At 39.0% G+C, this 22982-nt stretch overlaps 1 protein-coding gene across 1 annotated transcript; it reads right to left on the bottom strand.

Moving 5' to 3' along the window:
• Window positions 1-1772: 1772 nt before the first annotated feature.
• dusp4 (dual specificity phosphatase 4) lies at window positions 1773-14795 on the bottom strand. Its single transcript, XM_020636967.3, has 5 exons — window positions 14685-14795; window positions 11511-12246; window positions 9968-10095; window positions 7542-7761; window positions 1773-5173 (listed from the first exon to the last, which is right to left on the bottom strand). Exons 2-5 carry the CDS (start codon window positions 11878-11880, stop codon window positions 4785-4787), a joined length of 1107 nt encoding a protein of 368 aa, XP_020492623.1. The 5' UTR covers window positions 11881-12246; window positions 14685-14795; the 3' UTR covers window positions 1773-4784.
• Window positions 14796-22982: the final 8187 nt, after the last annotated feature.

The raw sequence follows: 22982 nt of genomic DNA, 5'->3' as shown, positions 1-22982 counted from the left end.
CTTCATGGTTTAGCTCCCCTCTTCGCTGTAAGGCTCTATTAACTTAAAAACTGCCACAAACAGGCCCAATAGAGGTGCAGCTAGGGGGGAGTGCACAATCCCACTCAGAATTTGGCCAGGGTGTCTCTTCCTTCAGAGCATCACATCCGTGGAAATGAATACCACAATCAATAAAGGAGTCAACATCCTACCATTCATTTAATTATAATGTTAAATGGTTTATTGAGAAAAAACGATTGAAGATGGGGATAAACAATGGGCCTTCAGCTGCAGTCTTTTAAACACAGTGGGTGATCTAAAACCCTGCTGTGCCTGAACAATCAGAGACATTCAGCACTGCAGGGGGCTGCATGCCCTGTTGTCAAAAGTCCCTGGACCTTCAGAAAGTACATAACCCCTAGCAGGGTCTTATTTAGGGGGAGATCTTTTACCCCAGAACTACATTTCTACCCTGGCAGATTTGGCGGAAACGCTTGAGTTCTTCTCAAAGACCATAGTTCAGGGGTAAAGTTCCTCCGGTTGAAACAGGGCTAGTGTCAACACTGATGATATACCTACCAATGGTACTTGTATCATGTCCTGTTGGATATTATTGGTTCTCGTTACCCAAATTGTATTGTTTATATCTGTTATTTTCTAAACTACTGAATGTATGTTTTATTCTATGACGCCAAAGAACATCTGGCAAAGGAATTGCTGATGAAAATAAGCCTTCTGGCTAACTTAACTACATTTACAACGGTCTGAATGTTAATGTACACTGTCCCTCTTCTAAAAAAATAAATAACCAGGGGAAAAAGCCTGTATATGAGAGACAATCAACCTGCTTTTTAATCCATCTAATCACAGGAGGTGGTGTCATTCGAAATCTGTAGGGTCACACTGGAGCAAGCTGTTATAAAATACAGAAACAAATGTTAAGATTTGTCCCGTTATTGTCTAGTTGTACATCCTTTGACAGAAATCAATTGACTACACTTTTCATTTTGCATTGTGTGCACAAGATGCATGACAAGATAAAAGAGTTTATGGCACTTCTTAAGGAATAAAGCCTACAACAAAACTTACTTAATCTACCTCCTGCTGCATTGGCAACGTTTACAAAACTTTGCCTTATGTTAATGTTAAGCTGCACTAAGTTGTGGGACATAGAGTTGTTGTTTTATAGATATTTTTTTAAATGTAAATGTACAATGAAATGCATTTATAATACAATAAATATCAATAATATCTGCAAATATCTGCAGCTTAAGTTGCTTAATCACAATCGTTCATATATCTGTAGCTGTGTAGTGCTTTGTTCATGTTCTCTGAAATGTTATGTAGGAAAACAATATATACTCTCACCTCCAGAGGGCGCTGTAGGCTAACATTACTTTCTATGAAATGCAAAGACGAAAACACATGCTGTCCTTTGATTTCCCATTTGGTACATTAATATATTGATCTGATTTATATTACAGCAATTTTGGAAAAACACCAACGTGTGTGTGGAGTTACGGGCAGGGAACCCTACACCAGCTTTACTCTGCTTTTTCATAGCTAATGAAGTTTTCAAGTAAAAAATGACCATGTGCTTTATTCGGCCCTATTTCTTTGTCGTCAATTTATTTGTTTCTTACTAACCCCCTTTGGTCATATGTGCATTAAATACAGCGTTTTAATTCAATTTAATAAGTATTCAATTACTATTCCCTATGATATGATCACCTATTATCAAAGTATATTTATTGGTTTTCACACCGTGCAAATAAAGTAAGCAAACAACTTAATTAAGAACATTGTTTATTCAACAGTGGCTTCAGTAATAAATAAATGCACGAATCATTCATTCCACAATAAAATTGAGGGAAAGTTGTTTTTTCTATATATAAATGTCCAAGTGAAGTATTGATATTGCCATGATGGGTAAACAGCATTGACTAGACAGAGACACTCAAGACAGATGGACCTACACAGAGAGACAGACAGACAGGTACCACACAATGTGTAGAAAGTATTGCGTTTTTTACTGATTTGCTCTCTTTTCTCGCACACTCTCTGTCTCTCGCTCAACATCGATAAAATCACATACTGCAAAGTTTAGCCAGTCTACCATAATCATGATGTACAAATTACCTATAAATTATAAATACAGTATTGCATCACTTCAAAGTGCTACAGAGATAGGTGCTGACAATCTTCAAAAAACAGAAACGTTTGTTTACTTTGAAACCATGTGTGTATGTGTGTGTATCTGTCTGTTTATTGAGTGCGTACATGAGCACCCGGGTATAAAAGCGAACATGGACGGACTTTGTGCCTTTGGATGTCTAGCACTGAGTGTAGAGCTGAGCCCGTTCAGAGGCAGAAGCACTACAAAACTCGTCTCAGACTGGGATGTAATGAAGGATTTGACATGAAGCTTGGGTGTGATAGCCTAAAAAAGTCATTGCTATTGTTTCTTTCCTTGAATGAATTGTAAGAACAGTATTGTAAGACTTCTAACAAACTGCTACAAGGAGAACTGTGGACAAGCCTAAAAACAGAAAAGGTTGTGGTCTGTATGTATGTATGTGTGTGTGTGTGTGGGGGGGTGAACATCAGAACTCAGACATACACTGATTGAACGTAAGGACGACTTGTTGTTATTGAATTCTCTTTTTCCATTACTTATTTTTTTTAGTTTGGATTTTAAATGTTAAATCACTACACGTTTGAGTTTTATTGTTTCCTTGTTTATTAACACAAGGAGCAACACTGGGGGGTTCCTGATGTTTTTAAAACGATCTTTAAATATCCTGTCTCATCAAACCCAGCTACAGTTTGGAGTATCTGTGAAAACATCAGAGGATGGAAATCTAAGAAAATATTGCCTCTAAAAACTTCTTTGATCCACTTCCAAAACCAAACTACAAAAATGCAATTTTTGTGTGATAATCATTATTTACTTTGAAATGTTGTAATAGTTGGTCTTTGTAGCTCAGGAAATCAATTTAAACATTGCTTTTGATACGCTTTTTCTTTTCTTTTTTTTTTTACTTTTGCCATCCTGAATAATTGTCTGTGGAGTTCATTGTAAGTCTGATACCTAATAACATATAGTACATGATTTTGTTGTGTGTGTGTGTTTGTATTCATATGTGGATGTATGATTAGGGAGATGAATTAAAAGCTTTTGTTCTTGTGACATTGAGGGAAAAAGAGTCTGGTATGCACAGCTGAAGTTCTGAGTTTTTTTCTTAAAGGCTCATTCTTAACATTCAGCATTACGCATTCTAGCAGCTAAGGAAACAGTTTGGTTTCACTGGAGAATCCAGGAACACCAAAGTTCAGGGGATACCTTTATGAACAAGGCACAAACATCTTAAAAGATCCATTACTGGTGCAAATTTTTCCCCATTAACTAAATAATTTCCATTTTTCAAAGCATAGGAGCAATTTTCAGTTCATTTGAGTACCCTAAGAAAATGAACAGATTTGAGGGAAGGGAACAAAATAACTTGTATAAAAAAGTAATGTATGCTTTGGAAAATGGTTAAGCATAGGGCCATAAATTATTTGTAATGGGTTAAAATATACAGGACCACCAGCATGATTCTCTGAGCGGCTCTGTTTTTGTCTTAAGACTCTCCCAGAGCTGAGAACTGTGCTTCTTAACTGGACCTTTGATCTCAAGAAACATCAGAATCGCCCCAAATGTCACAAATAAGACATGTAAAGTCTAACAGCAGAAACCTTTTTTTTTTTTTGTAAAGGCATTATTTCCTCGAGGCTCTGAACTCAAAATACAAAATACTTTGTGGCAGATGGGGTTTCCTACAGTGTTTATCAGGGACCAGCAAAGGGGTTTCCCAGTCCAACAGGGAGGGCCCTGGCCTGGCATCTTATTTTATATATTTAGCCTCTTTAGTGAAGAGATGAGGAGCAGATGAGAGAGGGTGGAAGGGGTAATGATGAGAGGCAGCGGTGAGAGGAGGAGGAATATGAAGATCGGGGGGTGGGGGTGAATAAAAGAGGATGAAAAGGAGATGAGAGGAGAGGAAGGTGTGTGTGGGTGGGTGAGAGACAGAGGGAGGAAGAGGACGTATGAAAGGCAGGAAGCTCCGGTCGGATCGCCGACAGAGCACCTGTCACTGAAGAGGCTCCTGCTTTCTATCAGTGTCTCCTCCCCTCTTTTCTCCATCCATCTCTTTGTCTGGCAACAGGAGGGACACCCAAAAGGGGAAGGAGCTGGTGCTTAAAATTCCTCCTTCCTTCCTGTGTCCATCTCCTCTCCTAAAGACCTGTTGTCTCCATAGCAACAGACTCTGTCTTCATACTGAGCTTATTCAGTTGGTAGTCATGAATGTGTGTGTGTGTGTGTGGTGTGTGTGTGTGAGGCAGAGTGTTCAGTGCTGTTAATGTCTCTCTGTGTCAGCGTGTGTATCAGTGTGCCTCTGTGCATGTTGTTGTTTTTGTTTTTACAAAGAAGAGGGTGTAACTTCAGTAAATGTCAGTCCAACACTCCGTCCGAACTTGTTTACTGAAAAAGCCAGTTCATTTTTGGTCAATCAGAAGAAATCTAGAGTTGAAAATGGAAGGAGCGTTGGCTGGTTTCTGAACTATAAAAAGGTTTGTTTTCAGTCTTTGAGTTTTGAAATAGGCACCATGACGCTTTTCACCTCCCCCCGCCCTGGAAGCATGTACATCTTGCAACACTCACTAAGACTGACCACCCATCCAGACAATGGCAGCCAAGTCTGTGCTCAGATAGTTTTGTTTTTGGGGTTGAAGGGGGGAGGGGTTTGATGACCGGCTGTCCATCAGCAGCCAGGGGAGGTCGTGAGTGGACTGTGGTGCAGGTAGGCAGAGTTCACCACAGAAACTGGAAAGTTAAAAATGAACGGGGAGGTGGGTGTCGTCGATGTCGAGGTGGTGGTCGTTGAGGATTTGGGTCCGAGTAGAGGGCTCGCGGTGGCAGCAGCTTCTGCAGCACACGAGGTGGCGAGGAGCTGAGTCTCGAACTGCAGCAGCTGACCCATGAAGCTGAAGTTCGGGGAAATGATGCTGCGACGCCGGCGCACAAACTCGAATGCTTCATCCAGTCGCACCCGCTTCCTCTTCATCAAGTAGGCGAGGCAGATTGTGGCAGAGCGAGAGATGCCTGCTTGACAGTGGACCAGCACTCGCCCACTGGAGTCTCTTACTGAGTCTGAGGAGAGAACGGTAAGAGGTCAGAGGTTTCAATAGACATTCATGAAATTTACTAATTCATTCTCAGATTAATTTCGTACAGATATACGTTCACAGCGGAGAGAGGATACGGCAGCATTGACTGATCACCCACATCAACCAGACAGAACAAGCATCAAATTCCATAGTGACATGGTACCATGTAACCATCCAACTTTTTGATTGAGGCAGTCATTCGTGGCTTTTATATCAAATACATCCTCAACTGTTGGATGAATTGACATTTCAGCCTCCCTCAAGATGAGAAAAGTCATGATTCAATAACTTTCCATTTAGATCCATTATCAGTTCACTCATAGAATGTCTTCAACACCTTAAATTCAAATGCCTGTCGAATGAATTGGTAATATATTTAATAATTACTAATTGTAAATGCTAAACTACCATGGAGAAAAGCGGAATTATTACACTTGCTTAAAATCTAAATATTTCCATTGTTAGTTTGTCTTTAGCATTTAGCTAAAATCAGCACTGTGCCTTTGAGGTCAGCCACACAGAGCTGCTTGTTAATGGTGATTTTCAAATAGCTCTGTGCTATTTTTTTTTTTAAATGGGAAATACAAATGAAATGAAGTGCAGCTTTTCCTGTTTAAATGATTACAAATGAAAGTGCTCCAAGCATCTTTCAAGCAGATCATTTGAGGACAGTCCTATAAAACGGTTAATCCAGTCAAGTAACCTTTGCTTAAAAAAAAAAGGGGGAAAAAATAGCACTTTTGCATTCAGTTATTCTTTTGGAGTAAAAAGGCCTAATTGGAATTTTGGTAATTGCCCGATCCCACTGAGGCACTTCAAAATGTTAATCAAATTCAGTGATAGGGAAGTAGAAGCTGATGGCTGTGCTTGCAGCAAAATGAACGTGGGCTCTGTCTCATGTTTCGCTTTTTCTTCCTCTGCTCAGAGAGCACATACATTTCTTCTACATAGACGCCACTTACCCCAAAAAAACAATTGTCACCCCAAATGTATTTTTCATCTTTTTCTCCCCCTAGCAAGTAAGTGTTTAAACACAACAGATGTACAGTGATCCTCACTTTAACCTCCTCTCCTCCCCTCTCTGTGCAATCATCCACGGTAACTAACCTCAAAGTGAGAAAGCAGCAAATCACATTTAACTGAAACACACAAGTGCAAAACTTGAGTCATCAGCCCCTTTCTCACTTCCTCTCATGTCCTATTTATGTCTCTGCCTCCTTCCCCTATGTTAAGACGCATGCTGTTACATCCGTTGGATCGAATAATCAGATTTAGGTAATAGTTTGATTGAAGCATTTACAATAACTCAATTTCCTCAAGAGCCTCATTTTGAGTGATAAGTCGGACATTCATGAGATGGCAGCAGCAGGAAATTGGAAGCACACATTATGAAGTAGATAATGGAATGACTTCAATAATTGTTCTAATTTAATCTAATATTCCACCATTGCTGGCTATACTTCTGCTATAAAAACGATAATCTGAGTCCAGTCCACTCTATCACCTAAAATCCCTCCATGCATGTCTCTAAAGAAACACAGCGACTCACTGCTAAAAAATACATTCACCAATTTTTTGATTATGCTATGCGTTCCAAATGTCTATGTTTCCTCTCTCAAACTCTGTCTTTCCACACACAAACAGACAATTTCAGGTATCTCCAACACAGCGTCTGTTCACCCGGTAACAGTGGATGAGTCAGACTCTGGTCCCACAGCAGCTAACTATGACGCATACCAGCACCTACACACACACACACATCAAGAAAACATGCTCACGATCATACACCGACAGCACAGAAAGCACACACGCCATGTCTACGCACAAAACGCAAAGAGAAGGAAATTATACCATTTTTGCTAAGATTTCATTCTGCAGAATAATGATGGATTGGAATAAATCGTCACTTCAAATCCCTTCAAATCAGATTTTCTGTATTTTTCTTGTTCTACAATGGATTCATTGATTACATTTTGGTGATCCTCTGTCTTTTGAAGTAAAGAAGCGATGCAATGGCTTTACATTACAGGTCATTTTAGGATTTCAAAAAAAAAAGAGTGTCTTTTTGGTAAGCAGAGCTGTGATGAGCCACCATTGCTGAACCTCAGATTATTTCAACCAACCCAGCAATGAGCAGAAAAAAAAAAGATATACATTTTTAAATTCATAAATATAATCTATGTGGATTATTGATTCAACATTCATAAAACGCAAATATGGCAAATATTATACTGCAGGGTACATAATGTACTGAAGCCATATCTGTTTTACTGGTGGTTATCCAACATGGGAATGCATTTGTTCTGCTGAGATACCACACACTCCAACGTCACACAAGTGAGTACACTTACCTATGAACTCGATAGCCTCCAGGAACCAGCAGCTGATGTCTTCTTTATGGTTATCCTCCACAGGAATACATTTGTACTGGTACGCCCCCTCAAAATGGTTTGGACAGTCTGCGGACACGTTCAGCAAGGCGGAGATTCCGATACCGTCTAAAACCTCTTTCTTCGAGGCATGGAGGGCGCTGCCAAGGTAGAGAAACGGGAGAATCTCCACTGGACCCCCCTAAGACCAAAGACAGATGGGAGGAAGATGATTAATTTATCATTTCAATATGAATCAGCAGATTTTCTGTTCTGAGGCAAAATCCTCCATTCATTTGGTCCTTTAATTAAAGGTCATTGAATAAAGAAACATCTCCTGACCCAGCCTAAGTTAGAGAGCCATCTTGGACATAATTAACGTAAAAAGAAAAACAGCTTATATGATAATACAAAGAACTCACTGTCTCAAGTTACAGCGGAGGCCATGTACCATAAGACTTTGCTTAAATACTTTGTTAATCACATTATCAATGCTTATCATTGGACTCTGGTATCTTATTCTCTGCATGATTAATCCAGGGTCGTCCCATACAGTCCATTTAGTTTGTTAGTTCAGGTCTCAGGCCAAATTGGTTCAGTTCGCATGGAAAAATTATTTTGCAGTACAAGCAGCTGTCACTGATGAACTGACTAATGTTTCCATGAACAAGCCATGAAATTCAATAAGAATGTTTTGGTGTTTAAAATGTATCACTAAGCACAACTAATTTATCTTAATATAATCACATACAACCTAGACATACTTTCATGCTGAGAATAGGACATCTTGTACTTTTCTATAATCACACAGAAAGTGGAAAGAAACTATTCCTTTGAGAAGAGTATGCTTCACAGCAACCCATCGTACGTAAGCTGTAAGCTAATACAGAAGCTGTAGTGTATGCAAAAGTGCAATTTACAACCACAAATGTTCAGTTCATTCAATCACTTTTCGTAACGTGCTGAGAACTTTTAGTCTCAGTACATTTCCTACAATGAAAAGGAGAATTCTCATTGAAAATAGAAATGTCTAATTGTGCTTGTCTGCTCTGTTTTTCTTTACCTACTACATATTAAAACAAAATGTTATTTATGGCACAAAACATACTTTTTTTATAATGAATACAAATGTTGCCTGGGGTTCCACATATCTTTTTGTTAGTTGTGTCCTGTCTTGTATGTAGCATATTGTAAAAAATAAAAAATGTTCTCCAGTTTAAGGCCAAATGTTTACTTATTTGTAAAAAAAAATAATTCAAGTCATAATCTGATATAAGAGTTAAAGTATTGCTTTCCCCTCCCGTTTAATCTGAGTGGTCAGATGGTTGCCGGTCTATACCGGTAGTGAGATTTATTGACCAGGGCTCAGTCTGTTTATGTCATCGCCACTGAGGACCTCGGTACTGACACAGCGTCAGGAAATGATCAATATGGCTAAAAGATGTAATATGAGGAGGAGGGTGTGGAGTGAGAGTAACAAAACAATTGAAAAACCCATCGAGTAAATCTCCCTCATCAATTCCTAAACTGCAACAGGAAACTAGCATATTCCTGGTAAATAACCCCCACCTGACAGTGTGGGCGAGACCATCTAGCTCTTTTTTTTTTTTTTTCCTTTCTCGGGGACATACAGAGGCTTGATTGTGTGCGTCTCTCTCCTCATGCGTTCCAGGGTAATTAGACCCACAGCACATGTGACTGTGAACATGGCATAAAATCTGCAGTCCCGAACAGCAGATCACTGACCAACAAAATAAGCTAACCTGGGTCACAGGACGTGACGCAAATTGGTGAATCAATGATGAACTATAACCTTGAAAGCCTAATATAAACACAATGGAGATTTTCAGAAATTGTCCCCATCTGTTCACATTACTTTTTGTAGCATGGCCTTAGACTAATAGACTTATCTGTTACTACCTTTTCACTAGTTTGAGCATCCGGGCCGTATGGGGACATGGCTAAGTGAGTGAATGACAGTTGGCTTGGTAAATAACTTCAAGTGTTTGCACATGGCAGCTCTCTGTGTCAATATGATGATGTGTATGCAGGATCAAAAGCTGAAACAGTTTCATTGTTACAGTGTCTGGTGTGGCAGGCGAAAAACCTAGTTTTGATACACAATAATAATTATAGTTCAAAATTCATCAATCATAAAATATTATTTTTTTCCATTACAATTGTACTGCTTGTACTGTTGATTTAACTGACACACCATGACACTTAAAGACATTTGATAAGTCTGAGCATTTGTGCTTCTTTCCACCTTTTTTGGAGACAAACACTTTTTAGTTGCAGCCTGAACATTCAGTGCTCACACTCAGGAGCAGCTTACATAATCCCCACATCAAGTTGACCCTGCTGACTGTTGACTCGTTACTAAAAGTGCTTCTGCTCTTGTGTTTTACCTGATCATGATGTGGCGTTCCACATGACGAGCAGGCAGAGTCGATGCTGGACTGGCTGGTGAGGGACGGCAAGGATTTGGTCTTCAAACAGTACTCCGGGTACTCTGCGAAAAATCTGTCGTATCCACCTGAAAAATAGACCTTGTGATTAGAAATGGTGCAATGTTACACTACCTAAAGCCCTGGAGTATTATACTGTTAGTTTTATAGTATATAATATCATCACATAAGAAACAGTCTTGTTTTTAACATGGGATATTCATTCCGTTTAGGGATTGTAGACAAAGAAAACAGCACTCAGTATTGTAGAAATATTTTTTGTAAACTTGTGTGTGTGTGTGTGTGTGTGTGTGGGGGGGGGGGGGGGGTATAGGTATATTTAGGGACTAAAGAAGCATTGCAACCAACATGTATATCCAGGACAATCTGTATCGAGTACAGCACAGGGTCTTTAAAACTGAACCCTGACCTACTCTGTCCTGTATCTACAGCCATGGATTTGAAAACAATTTAATCATCCCTTTGCTTTTTTTATTCATCTGCAAGCTGACCACTGCTCTCTGCACCTCTGGGGTCAAATCAGATTAACTGAGAAAATGTCATCTTTACAAGCTACACACATACACTCCTGTGCTTCAAGGCGTCTGCGTCATTAGGATGCACAACACAAAAAATAATGCGACACAGCTTGCAGCTTGCAGCAGCTTTTGGTTTTGAGATTTCCTGCAGCCTAAAAATAGCCTTGTGGGTAAACCGGGTGTTGATTTTACACTTTGCAGCTTCCAATCGTTGATTTTACCCGAAGTGAACTGTTTCTGAAAGGCTCATGTGTGTCCCTGTAAGTCTCTCTGGTTTGATGTGGCTTCTACGCATCAGCATTACCTCATTCACTCAGCTCACGGCCATTGGTCATGTGTGAATGTGTAGCTGAGGGTGACAGAGTGAGTGTGTGTGTGTGTGTGTTATAAAAAAAACACAACACCAATGCAGAAATAGCTCGGACAGCGTTATCAAAATATTTCAATGTCTGTTTATCAGATAACGAAAAAAGGTAAATATTCAGGAAGCAATAAGATTTTCAATTGCATTGGCCATATCATTTATTTTTGGTTGAAAAATTAAATGACAAATACCCAACATGCATATTGAAATTAGGCTACTCATACAATTTGCAGTTATATTTTTTAATGAGGCTATAGTTATTATGAGTGGCTGTTTTTATTCCATTTGAAGCTTCACTGAAATGGAATTAATGACATAAAAAAAAAAAAAAAAAAGACTTTTTATATTAGAGGTGGTTCCCTCCCCATTTAAAGGCTGAATTACCAACAAAATCGAAAATCAACATTTGTTTCATTATTAATATTATTATTATTTTATTATTATTATTATTATTATTATTAGGCCTATTAATATTATAATGATGATTGGATCGTCTGTAACTTGTTATTTGTTATAATTCTTACACTTCTAGTGGTATTCTAGTGCTGCTGGTGAGTGTCAGGCTCTTCATCATGACCCGTGAAGGCTGCTTCATATTCACCTTTAAGCAGGTATATGTGCGTGCCGGAGGAGTCACTGCACACCGCATTGAGGACCAGGGTCAGAGTGCTGTCCTCCTTCACCGTCTCAGAGTCCGGCGTCCTCTCATCGTACAGCACCACCGCGGAATACATTCCGGAGCGTAGGCGGCCCCGGACCTCCTCGTCCCCGGCTAGTATCTGGTCCAGACTCAACACGGAGCCCTTGGCTCTGCGGCGGACGATAGTGTTGCAGCGGGCGTTGACGGCGCCGCGGATGTGTCCCGCACTGAAGGCGAGGAACGAGCGGCAGTCCAGCAGCAGGCACTTGGCGCTGTCGTCTTTCAGGAGCCGCTTCACCACCGGGCAGTCCATCTCTCCTAGGTCCTCCATAACACGTCGTTTCAGACTGCGTATGTAGGCTTCTCTGTCGCTGAGCTCCTCTCTGCGTTTCCCTTTTCTCTTCGCACGCAGAACAGTGCACACGGTGCGCGGATACCCTTCTGCGCCTCTTCTTTTATCCGCTCATTGTAACCTGCACTTGACGCTCAGTCCGCTCACTTCGTACTTTCTCCCTCTCCTGCTGCAAGTGTGCCTCCCCTTAGGTTGTTTCTCTTCTTTTTTTTTCTCTCTCTCCTTTTTTTTTTTTTTTTTTTTTTTTTTTTTTTATGAATGGCTGCATCGCGTCATAGCGGAGGTGACGTTAACTCGGAGAAGCCTATCACACAGCGTCTAGTTTTCCGTCCCCTTTCACTCCTCCTGCGTTCATTCATAAAAGAAAAGTAACAGACATCAATGACACGAGAGGCGATGGAGACTGAGATTAGACTCCATGAGCTGTACTCTCCATGTGAAGACATTTAAAGGACATGTTGAATGAGCCGTCTTAAAAAAAAAAGTAAAAAAAAATGGGTTAAACATTGTAGTCAATCTGTTATTATTTTTATGTTATTCAAAAGACTTTTGACTTTTATTTTTTATACAGTCTATCTTGAGCTTTTCAGCCTCTTTTAGCTTTTCGTTTGATTGTTTTGATTTGTTTAAGGTCTGTCCCGGTATAGACTATATTTCATTTAACTATACAGTAAATTCAACAACATAAACATCATGTTAACCCAATTCCACCTGACCAGCCAAAACAAGGGAGACATTAGGAAAATTCTTGGTGAAAAAAAGACGATCACAGCAGCAAGCAGATGTTTTTTCACAGGGTTTGGATACAAGCAGAGCTATGTATACAGCTATGTAAACAGTGAATGTTTGGCTTTACATCTTAATCCAATGGCTCATGTATGCAAATGTTACTTTGCTTCCAAGGTGAGCATTAAGGCTATATCATAGTTTAGTAGGCCTATTGGATGGCTAGCCTATACAAGATGGTCTGTATAATGATTCAATGTTTTCCTGCCTAAAAATAATAATAATACAGTTTTAAGATAGTTCCTCCCTGAAGTTCAATGCAAAAACTTGAATAGCTGTGTTTCACGTGAAAATAATTCACAATACAAATATATTTATAAATATATGTTATTTAAGTTGAGTATCTAGACATTTTATTCCAAATTGAATATCCTACATTTAACAAGTGATCTCAGTTTTGGCTGCAATGAACTGGACTGCTTTAGGATGAGCTTGCCTATTTACGCACACAAACGTTTGTGTGTGTGCGTGTGCATAAGGCTGAGTATGCATCTGTGTGTGGGTGTGTGTAATCCTACAAGCGGAAATGTAATTTGCATCTCCTATCACACAGCCTTATCGAGCGTGTTCAGGTATTTGCATGTTGATCTCATTTCCATGGTTACGAGAGGAAAGAGCAGCAGCAGTAGATGAGAAGAAGAGAAACGCCAGACACCCTGACACAAGCAGACTGGCAGGAAAAATAAGCGAACACCAGTTGAAAGATAAACAGACTACATTCAAATATGATCATTTTAATGCTGAATCACTCTTGAACAGATTCATTATGAATGGGATTATGTTAGAAACCGTGTGTGTGGTGTGAGCTAAGCCTTTGGTTCAGGCATTTGTAAGGCTATTGTTCAGAGACCTGATGTTTTTTTTATGAATACACTAAGATTAAAGTCATTACAGTAAATACAGGTATGATCTGTCAGCAATGTTAAAGCCACACTTGCCAGGCCTCATAAGCTTCTTGTTTTTTTAAATGTGGCATTTTTTTTATTAACAGAGACACAAATGCTTTCTGTATGATATGAAAGTGTGAGTACGTTTTACAAGATATTCAAAGTTTTATGATTTAAGTCAGAGTCTTATCACATTATGCGACCATGAGAGTATGTTGTTGCTCCAACACATTTAGATGTGCTACATGTCCACAGATGAAATGGTTTCTCCAGAAATTAAGATTGCTCTCCAGTATAACTGAGGTATGTCCAATGGTCCAAAATATATAAAATAGTATTTAAAGAAAGGCAAAGATATCCTATTTTGTTTGTTTTATGGATGAATCTTTGGGGGGAAAAAAACTATAATGCAAGATTTAGATCAGTGATCATTTTAATATTTGAAGACCAACGACCAATATTAAAAGCCATTTAGCATCCCATAAACAATTTGAAGGCTAATGGTCATGATTCCCCCAGGAACTCTACTGAAAAGATGCAGCCATTGACACTAAAAACACAAGAAAGTTCCAATGTTATTGGTGGAGAGGGCTCTGTAACATGCTGGTCAAAGATTTGGTGACTGTGAAGGCAAATCATCCAGTCAGCCGAGTCATTTGTGCATTGATTGCAACTGTTACTCCTCCACACATTCATAATGTTTTTCTTTAATATGTGATAGATGTCTGTAGATTCAGGGAAAATATTTTTTTGTGCAATATATATAAATTGTACGAAACATTGTGAAAATGTTTTTAAAAAAATCACAAGTGGAACATGAAAGTATGATTTGTTTTTTCTGCGTGTGATCATCTCATGTGATTAGTTGACAGAAGCACTGCAGCGAAAATAGAAGGACCTTGAACGTTAAGACGGATAGGTGAGAGAAAGTGAAATGGAGGACAGCGACAGAGTCAACAGAGAGGAAGAGAGGAAAGAGTGCGAAGGATGGAGAGGGGGGGAGGAAAGGTGAGAGACGGATGATTGGGTTAGAAAAAAAAAAGAAGTGATCACTTGTGCTGGACTGTAGCCTCTAGTGTCCTACATAAACACATAAACACACATACACACCACGTCCCATTACTGCCGTCCCTAAACAATGCCTCGCACAGGCGGGATGGAGTTGCTGCCGTAGCAACAAGGGAGAGGTGTAGGAGGGCGGAGACAGCAGGCAGGAGGCTGCAAGGGGATTGGCTGGTTACAGACTCTGCGCTGATGTCATCCCTCCCTCCTTTTTGGTTTCCCATCCATCCATTCATCCCCTCGTATTTCTCTCCCGAATGCCGTCATCATTCAATATAGTGAAAGACAGAGAGAGAGAGAGAGAGAGAGAGAGAGAGAGGATATTTTTTATCTGAGCTTTGTACACATCACAGCTTGTAAATATATCTACTTATCCTCCTTCTTTCAACCTACTACCTACTCTATCTATTCTGTTGACACCTTACACCTTCATCATACTCTCTCTCTCTGTTCTTTTCCAGTTTACAGGCATATTGAACATTACAGTCATGGAATGCAAAGCTAATTTTCATCTGCTGTCTGAAGATACAATTAACACACAACCCTAATAATACAAAGAGGATATACCTTTACAATCGTTACAAATATGCAACCACACAAAAGCACAATCTAATTTGCATGCAAGGAGGCAATAGTAACATAGCAAGGTCACAGGACAGGCGAGAAACATAGACACAGACAACTAGCAAGTTGCCGACAGCACAGAGCAGCTTACATTTGCGGTTCATTAGAGAGGCCTAGAGCGGACATCTTTCACAGTGTTGGTGGCCCCCACCCATACAGGGTGGATAAACACTAGAGGCAGGAGAAAACAGTCTGGACCTGTAAAGCCCAGCGTTATTTATTGTCACTAATTACTTAATACATTATTCTCAAGATATGATGACGATGCTCCTTTATGTATCAAACTACTACTACTACTACTAATCTGTGTTGTAAATGTACTCACAAGTCCCTTAAAAAGGAGCTCTGAATGAGTAATACGTATTTTTATGGTTTGTAATGTAATTGTTGTATTGCATACAAAATGTAATTAATAGAAGTCAATGTAAGTAAAGTGAACCACTTTTGTGTTATTGTGAAAATCTTGCTTACATTGAGTGCAAATAAAGTCCACAAGGCAGGTTAATTAAAGCTCTAACACAGCACAAAAACAACACACAACACAGACTTGTATGTGTGTGTGTGTGTGTGTGTGTGTGTGTGTGTGTGTGTGTGTGTGTGTGTATGTGTGTGTGTTATTCATGTGTTTATGCTCTAGATCTGTCCCCCTCTCTAATCCCATAATCCAGTGGTTAAGCCTTTACTGAGTGGCGCAACATTTTCATGAATGAATTTGTGTCATTTGTCATGTGTTTGTGTGAGTGTGCTGATGAAGGCAGATGGGGGGGGGGGGTTGAAGGAGAAAGGCAGTGACTGTGTGGAAAATAAAAAAGAATAAATATATGAGAAAAATCTGAGGGATGCTGAAAGGTTGCTGAGGAAAGGGAAATAAATAAGGCAGAGAGAGAGCATGGTGAGTTTAACAGTGGAAGCGAGAGTGGGTGGTTAAGGATTGTTTTTCTGTTCAGAAGAATAAATCCATATTTTTTTCTCTGACAGGCATGTTGAAGTACCTACAATGAGGAGATGAGTTCTCATAGCTGACAAGCTGTTTCACTTTTCCACTGAAAGCAAGCAAATCATGAAGATGACAGTTTTCCAATCTGATGGTAATAAAAACCCTGCAAAAAAACCACATCATGTATATTTACCAAATTCATATAAAGACTTGACACATGCCATATTGGGTTATTTTATAATATTGGCAGAATTTATTACAGTAGAAGACAAGCTGATTAAAGCAACAATGTGTTGGATTTTGATTTGTTAAGCTTTGGTGTCGAATGAAGACCTCTGAGTGCAACAGTGCTGTCATGCCTCCCCCTCACAGAAAATGTGCAATTGTTGACAAGCATAGGAGCGGTGTCAGGAGAGGTAGGAGATTCTTGTCGACTGTCAAGGTACAGTAATGTACTGTAAATATGACTTTGCCAGCGTCTACAGCCTGTTGTAAAGACAAATTCTGGCGTAAGATGGATATATATATATATTTTTTTTTTATTTGTACACAAGCCTGAGCCATAACTTGGGTTGTTGTTCAGGCAGGCCATCCACCAATGATCCCGAGCAGCCTAAGAGAGCTCAGGAGCTCCCAGGAAAAAATGTGGTTGACAACAATGACAAAGATAAAAATACAGCCTAACGTCACATCGCAATCTGTTGTTTATAAAGTCTGTAGGGATGTACGCTCTGCTTCTTGCTCCGTCACTCTCTTTTTTCTCTACTTAGCGTCATCAGTCACTGTCCTGTCCATCTCTTAGTCTCAGCCATCAAACAGTACCGAGACTGACTTATTGGCTAGTTGCCGTAAAGCTGTACCCACTCCTTGTTTCCCACTGCCAAACTTACTGATTGTGCTGTAAGCAGGTGTATGGGGCGATCTGTGGACATGGGAGAGACGCTATTCGTTGTTTAAAGTTGTTGTATTATTAGATCAACGTTTAAACTAGAATCTTTTGACTGGAAAAGTTACATGTTGTAGCTTTAAATGGCAAAAAAACACACCTCCATCTGAACAGCATGGTTAAGTGGTAAACTTATGTCCAATATGTTCCTTTGTTTTAGAGGCCTTAAAAGATGTTATTGCTCAAAACTTAGGAAGAAGATACACTTGCTCATATTTTACTCAAAACTTCACATGAACAAATTAAACACTAGAGTAAAGCCTGAAAAGAATCTCATAACTTCCAGAAATATAAGTTGTTGAAATGCCATTATTCAATGTAATGCCAAATTGGATTTTGCTCACAATTATTGCAATATTTTGGTTGAATGACATTTTATCATCAATAGATATATTTTGATCCCTGCTCCCTGTCTGGGAACCTCTTGAAGTTTGTCTGTTAATGATAGCAGGTGTTGCTTTGACTTCTGCCTTCTTTAAACTCTGTTTTTTTATGGTTTATGACATGTTTATCCAGAGCTGTTTGTGGAGACTCTGTGGGTTAATCAGTAATAAAGATAATAAGTCACCAACTGCCTCTTTCCATTCAAACAAACCAAATCTCACAGAAACAAGGTCATTGGACTGAACCCTTTAAAACCCAGACGTGTATGTGCTTTGCCTCTTTACTCTTACTATTTATGGTGCATGTAAATGTCATCGTATGGACAACTTCCTCCTCATTCTTCTGTGTAAACACATCAGTATTTGACAGTCCTTGACCTCGGTTGACGGGAAATGCATGTTTACTTCTTTGTTTGAACCTTTACCGAACTAGGATGATCAATGAAGAGCATATTTACAATGATGACCAGACTAGAAAGAGCAATATTGGCCTCCAATTTTGGAAAAAGAGAGGAAAGTACGGGAAATGATGGCCTTCATTTAACTTACTTTTTACTTAAAGTTATTTAAGTAAAAAAAAAAATGTTGACCTCACAAGACCTCCCTTGTTTCATTCAGAAAAAAGGAACAAAAAAAACAATGTATCAAACCATAATAAGTCAACAGAATTGCAAAAGAAAGTGCAGAATTGTTTAAAGAACAAGTCTCGAATCTGAATCTTTAATTAAGTGTTTATTAGTTGTTTGACTTTTTACAGAGCCTTCGCTATAAAGCTAAACTATGTTTCCAAAGTGTTAAAGCCTACTCTTTTCACTTAAATGTCGGCCCCCAAATTGGTGGCTGTACATGTTAAGCACTGTTGTTAATGCTACATGCTAAAAGGTGAGGAACATACATCTAAAAAAAAAGGAAATAATGTCCATTGACACCACTGAAAAAAAGGAAATAGTAATTGTTGATCTGACAGAAAATTAACATTACATATCATGCCTTTAATCAAGGACTGGTTTTACATTAGCATGACATTTTCATCTCAACTTGTGGCATATAGGCTAATGCAAAAGTGCAAATACAGTGTTCATAATCCATTTTCCCTTCTTCATTTCTCTTCCTCTTTCACACACAAAAAACACATTTCCCCCCTACAAATTTAAATGTGCTTTGAATAGTCAAAGCAACACAGGATGAAATGGTGAGATCATATTCAAACTTATTCATATTTTACTCAAACATCTGTAACCCTGGGGCATGTGTGCAGTCCGACTTCTCTGTTACTCCTCAGCATGCAGTGTGTTTAAAACTACACATCTCATATGAATACTGCTTTAGGACATTACAAAAAAGGAAAGGCTCATCATCAAGGCCAATAGGAAGCTAAGGTTTTTAAAGCACTTAGGCACAGGTGCCTAACATGTCCAGGTTGCTTGTTTTTATATTTGGCCATCTGGGAAACATCTACTGGTTAAAGCTGAGGGGTTTACACATGGAAGTGATGCCAAAGGGAAGGGTTACATGTACACTTTGTCTGTTTGAAATAGAATAAATGTACAATGTAAAATAAAAAATAAAAAATAAATAAAAAAATAAAAAAATAAAAAAATAAAATAAAATAAAACATTACAAATAACACAGAAGTGTGTGCAGTGCTTATAATGAATGTGTATGTGGGCGAAAAAAGAAACAATCATGAAGAAAACATATTTTTGAGTTCTGCCACTTCTGCCACATTATGATGTCCTTTTCTTTGATTAGCTGATCTTGGAATTAGTTTTTTTGTAAAAAATGTGCATTAATGTTTACTGTATTTATTAGTATGCTTCTGAATGAATGACTATGAATGAAGATTGTGCGAAGGTCACAAGCAGGAAGTACTGAGGCACAACTCCTTTGTGTGTGTGTGCTCATCTGACATGTGGCAGAATAGAACATGAGGTTTAGACAGGAAACAGAGCTGCATTCAAAGCCTTTCTACATCCGTACACAAACATAAAAACACAAATATATGGTTTGCTTCCTTGGTTTGACATATTGTATATTTCATGTTTGACTCTTGATAAAATGCTAGATTATTCGTCTGTTTACATGCGTTCAGACAGTCAAATACACACACATTATGGCACCACATTTTTTTTACGTTATCTTATGAGGCAAAGGTGCATTCAACTTTACTCACGTCTTGATGTCATCAATCATTCACGTTTTTGTTTGAGAAAACGTGACAGAGTGAAAATTGTGGTTACTAAGGCAACAAGCAGGGCAAATATAAATGGGAACGACGGGTAGAGACACACAAATTGGTATCTACACATTACTCTAAAGCACACATGCATACAAAAAGACAATCCATGTTGAACTCATGTTGACCTGTGTCTCATATGATGTGCTATTTTCCAGAAAACACCATGAAATGCAGCTGACCAGTGATACAGGATAAAAGGGGAAGGAGGGGAGGGGGGAGGGGGGGGTGAGAGGAAGAGAGGAGATGAATGGGGGAGGAACAGGAGGAAGTGGAGAGTCCTTGTTAATGTGACACTGTCACATTTAAGTGATTGAATTTCCTCTGTGTGAGTGTTTGTCTATGACTGTATAGCCATGAGTCAATTGCCCAATTGCCTGACAGACAACATGACTCGAGTTACACAACACAATACTGAAACATTTCCTCCCCCACCCCCCACCCCCCTTCTTTGCCCGCTGGAAGCTCAAAAATGAAACCCAGGAGTCGAGGTGTTATCACAGCGTGCCACCGTACAAAGCAGCAGAATCATTTTATGTGCAGAGTGATGTAACACTTGACTCTCCTTCTTCTTGCGCCCTGCTCTCATGCTGTAAGAACATGCAGCAGAAAATACAACAAGAACTCTAAGCTGTAGGTTGTTTCCAAACTTTTACTTTTAGCTGGGGGAGGGTCAGAGATGAGTCTAAACCAAACTACTATTTGCATGCTTAGTTTACCTACATTTGTTTATGAGATTGAATGTCATATCTCTTTGTCTATTTTGCCACTTTACCTTTGTCTGTATGTAACCCTCATAAAGAGATCAACATTAATAGTGTCTACCTTAACTAAAGCATATAACACATGAAATGTTAAAAAAATATATATACATATTTAATTATTGAATACATAAAATATTAGCATGCAAGCAAGACATCTGATCCAGTTGACCTTGAATCAGTTGAGCTGAATCCACTTCGACCAGGCTGCTGGTTTTCTGGGTTAGCACAGTTGGTAAAGAGCAGGCGCCCCATGTAACATGTACGGAGAATACAGTCCTCATTGCACTGCTCGTTGATTTCCGCTATTTGATGCATGACATTCCATCCCCCACACATTTCCTGCCTATCTATATCCATCCTATCAAATAACCCCCTCCCCCCCCAAAAAATAAAAAAATAAAATAAAATGAATTAATGCAAAAAAAGAACAATTCCACTTCAACTAAAAAATTGGTAGACCATTTATAAAATAACCGAAACATGACCCAAAGAGCACAAGAAAATGTGGATAACAATAACAATTCACAGTGTGCTTAGCTTGCTAACAGTTCAAGATGATCTAGAGAAACAGTATTTCAGGGAATGTGATCATGAATGCAACACAGATCACCAGATAGCCAAATAGCGATTTATATTGGATGAGTGTTATTTCCATCTATGTGGGCTGATCTCTTTGGTGTTTCAACATAAAAAATATTGCCAAGTACAATGTAGGTGGGGAACTGGGCTTTCAGCTGGAAGATTACCAGTTTAAATACATAGAAGGAGTCGGAGGCGAGAACCACGTTGTCACGAATCTGGTGCAAGCTTTTTTATTTTTAATTTTGTTAATCAGAGTCTCAGCACATACTTCTATCTTTTGGAAAAAAAACAAACGTGAAAAAACAGCATAAGTGACAACTAACAAGCCAGGGTCTGGATGAGATAGGCTAAAACTCATTCATTATCATTTTTTAAAGGGCTTTAATCATTCAATGTAACTTGATAATAGCTTCAAAATGTTGCAGAATATATATGACAATACTTGAAACTGACTGTATGTGTTTATGTTCGGAATTTTATTAGTAGCACAGGTGATATTCCAGGTAGGATGAGTTAAGGTAGAATACAATGTGGAGGTAGAGAGCTTTCTGATTTTGATGTGTTAAACTTTGAACTGTGCTTTTCTGTAAAAGAGCAAACTGTACATGCAGAGTCAACTTACATGAAGGTCAAACTCCTTCAGTCACAGGTTACAGCAACGTCACATTGTCTGAAAATCACATTCTGTTTAATCTAATTGTAGACTGTCCTATGTCTACAATGGTAACTTCCAGCGCGAGCACTAAATATCAATATATTCTCGACTTGAGGGTCAAGCGCCATTTACTGGACCTCTCATATAATCTAATTGTGTTGTGACATGATATTTTGCTCTTTTAAGGCACACTGTATTATCTACAATGACTTTTCCATGATATCCATTGCCTGTTTATGCTGCAAGCAATGCTGCCCATGCCCTTTGCTGTAACACCCTGTCTAAAAATAACCAGCTCTTGGTAAAGAGCAGCTTTTGGACTGGTTTACAGAGCTGCATGGGCTGTTAAAAACAGGAACTTACATAATTTGAGGGTGGCCCCAAACATGGGAATCAAAGATACTTTGAGTGATTTTACTTTATAAGAGGACAGTATTAGCCATCTCAGATATTTTTAACTAACTAGCTTTTATTCTACTTGCAGAGAAGAAATGCTTCTTTCTTCAAAATGTTTCCCATGAATTATGCCTTAACCCTCTCACACATCCTCCTCAGCATTCTGCTTTAAGGTCTGAATCTTGTGGTTGCCAGGAAACACTTAATAATATTTTGGACCATGTGTCTCATTTTCTGTCTCCTGCTGGGAATATTACCCTTCTTGATTTCACATAAAGATCACCCTGTTCATCAAATTCTGACAGACACTATTGTGGGCAGTCATCTTCAAATCCTGAAACCAAAAATGAAACCCACAAGAGGATGATATAACACCGTACATTCACTGGAAAAAACAGTCTAACTCCTACTCACTCCATCATTAGAAGCCAAACAGCAAGCCTGTTCTCCAGTTTCGATAGAAAAACACTTTCTTTCTGCACAGGTTGCTGTTACACCCCATGTTCTAACTGCTGTTATCTTCTCTAATTGTGCAAAGACAAACATCTCCTCCTACACTCCCAATGGGATTGGTTCTGAGGAAAAACAGTCGTCAACAGTATAGAGGACACAGTGATGAAGCATTGAAGTGAGACAACACTCTTACAAGTGTGAGGATTGACAGTTGAGGATAAGGGGGGGAAAGCGAAAAACTGATCTGGCTACATATAAAACCATGTTTAGGACATTTACAAATATTATTCCCCATCCTATGCTTCATGACTTTTTTTTAGGACATATTATCCCCCTTTTCAAACAGTCCCCTGTGGTCTAAATGAAACAT

The sequence above is a fragment of the Labrus bergylta genome, chromosome 17, assembly GCF_963930695.1.
Source record: "Labrus bergylta chromosome 17, fLabBer1.1, whole genome shotgun sequence".
Classification (NCBI taxonomy): Eukaryota; Metazoa; Chordata; class Actinopteri; order Labriformes; family Labridae; genus Labrus; species Labrus bergylta.
Note: the sequence above shows the minus strand (reverse complement) of the source record. Positions and strands in the feature narration are given on the sequence as shown.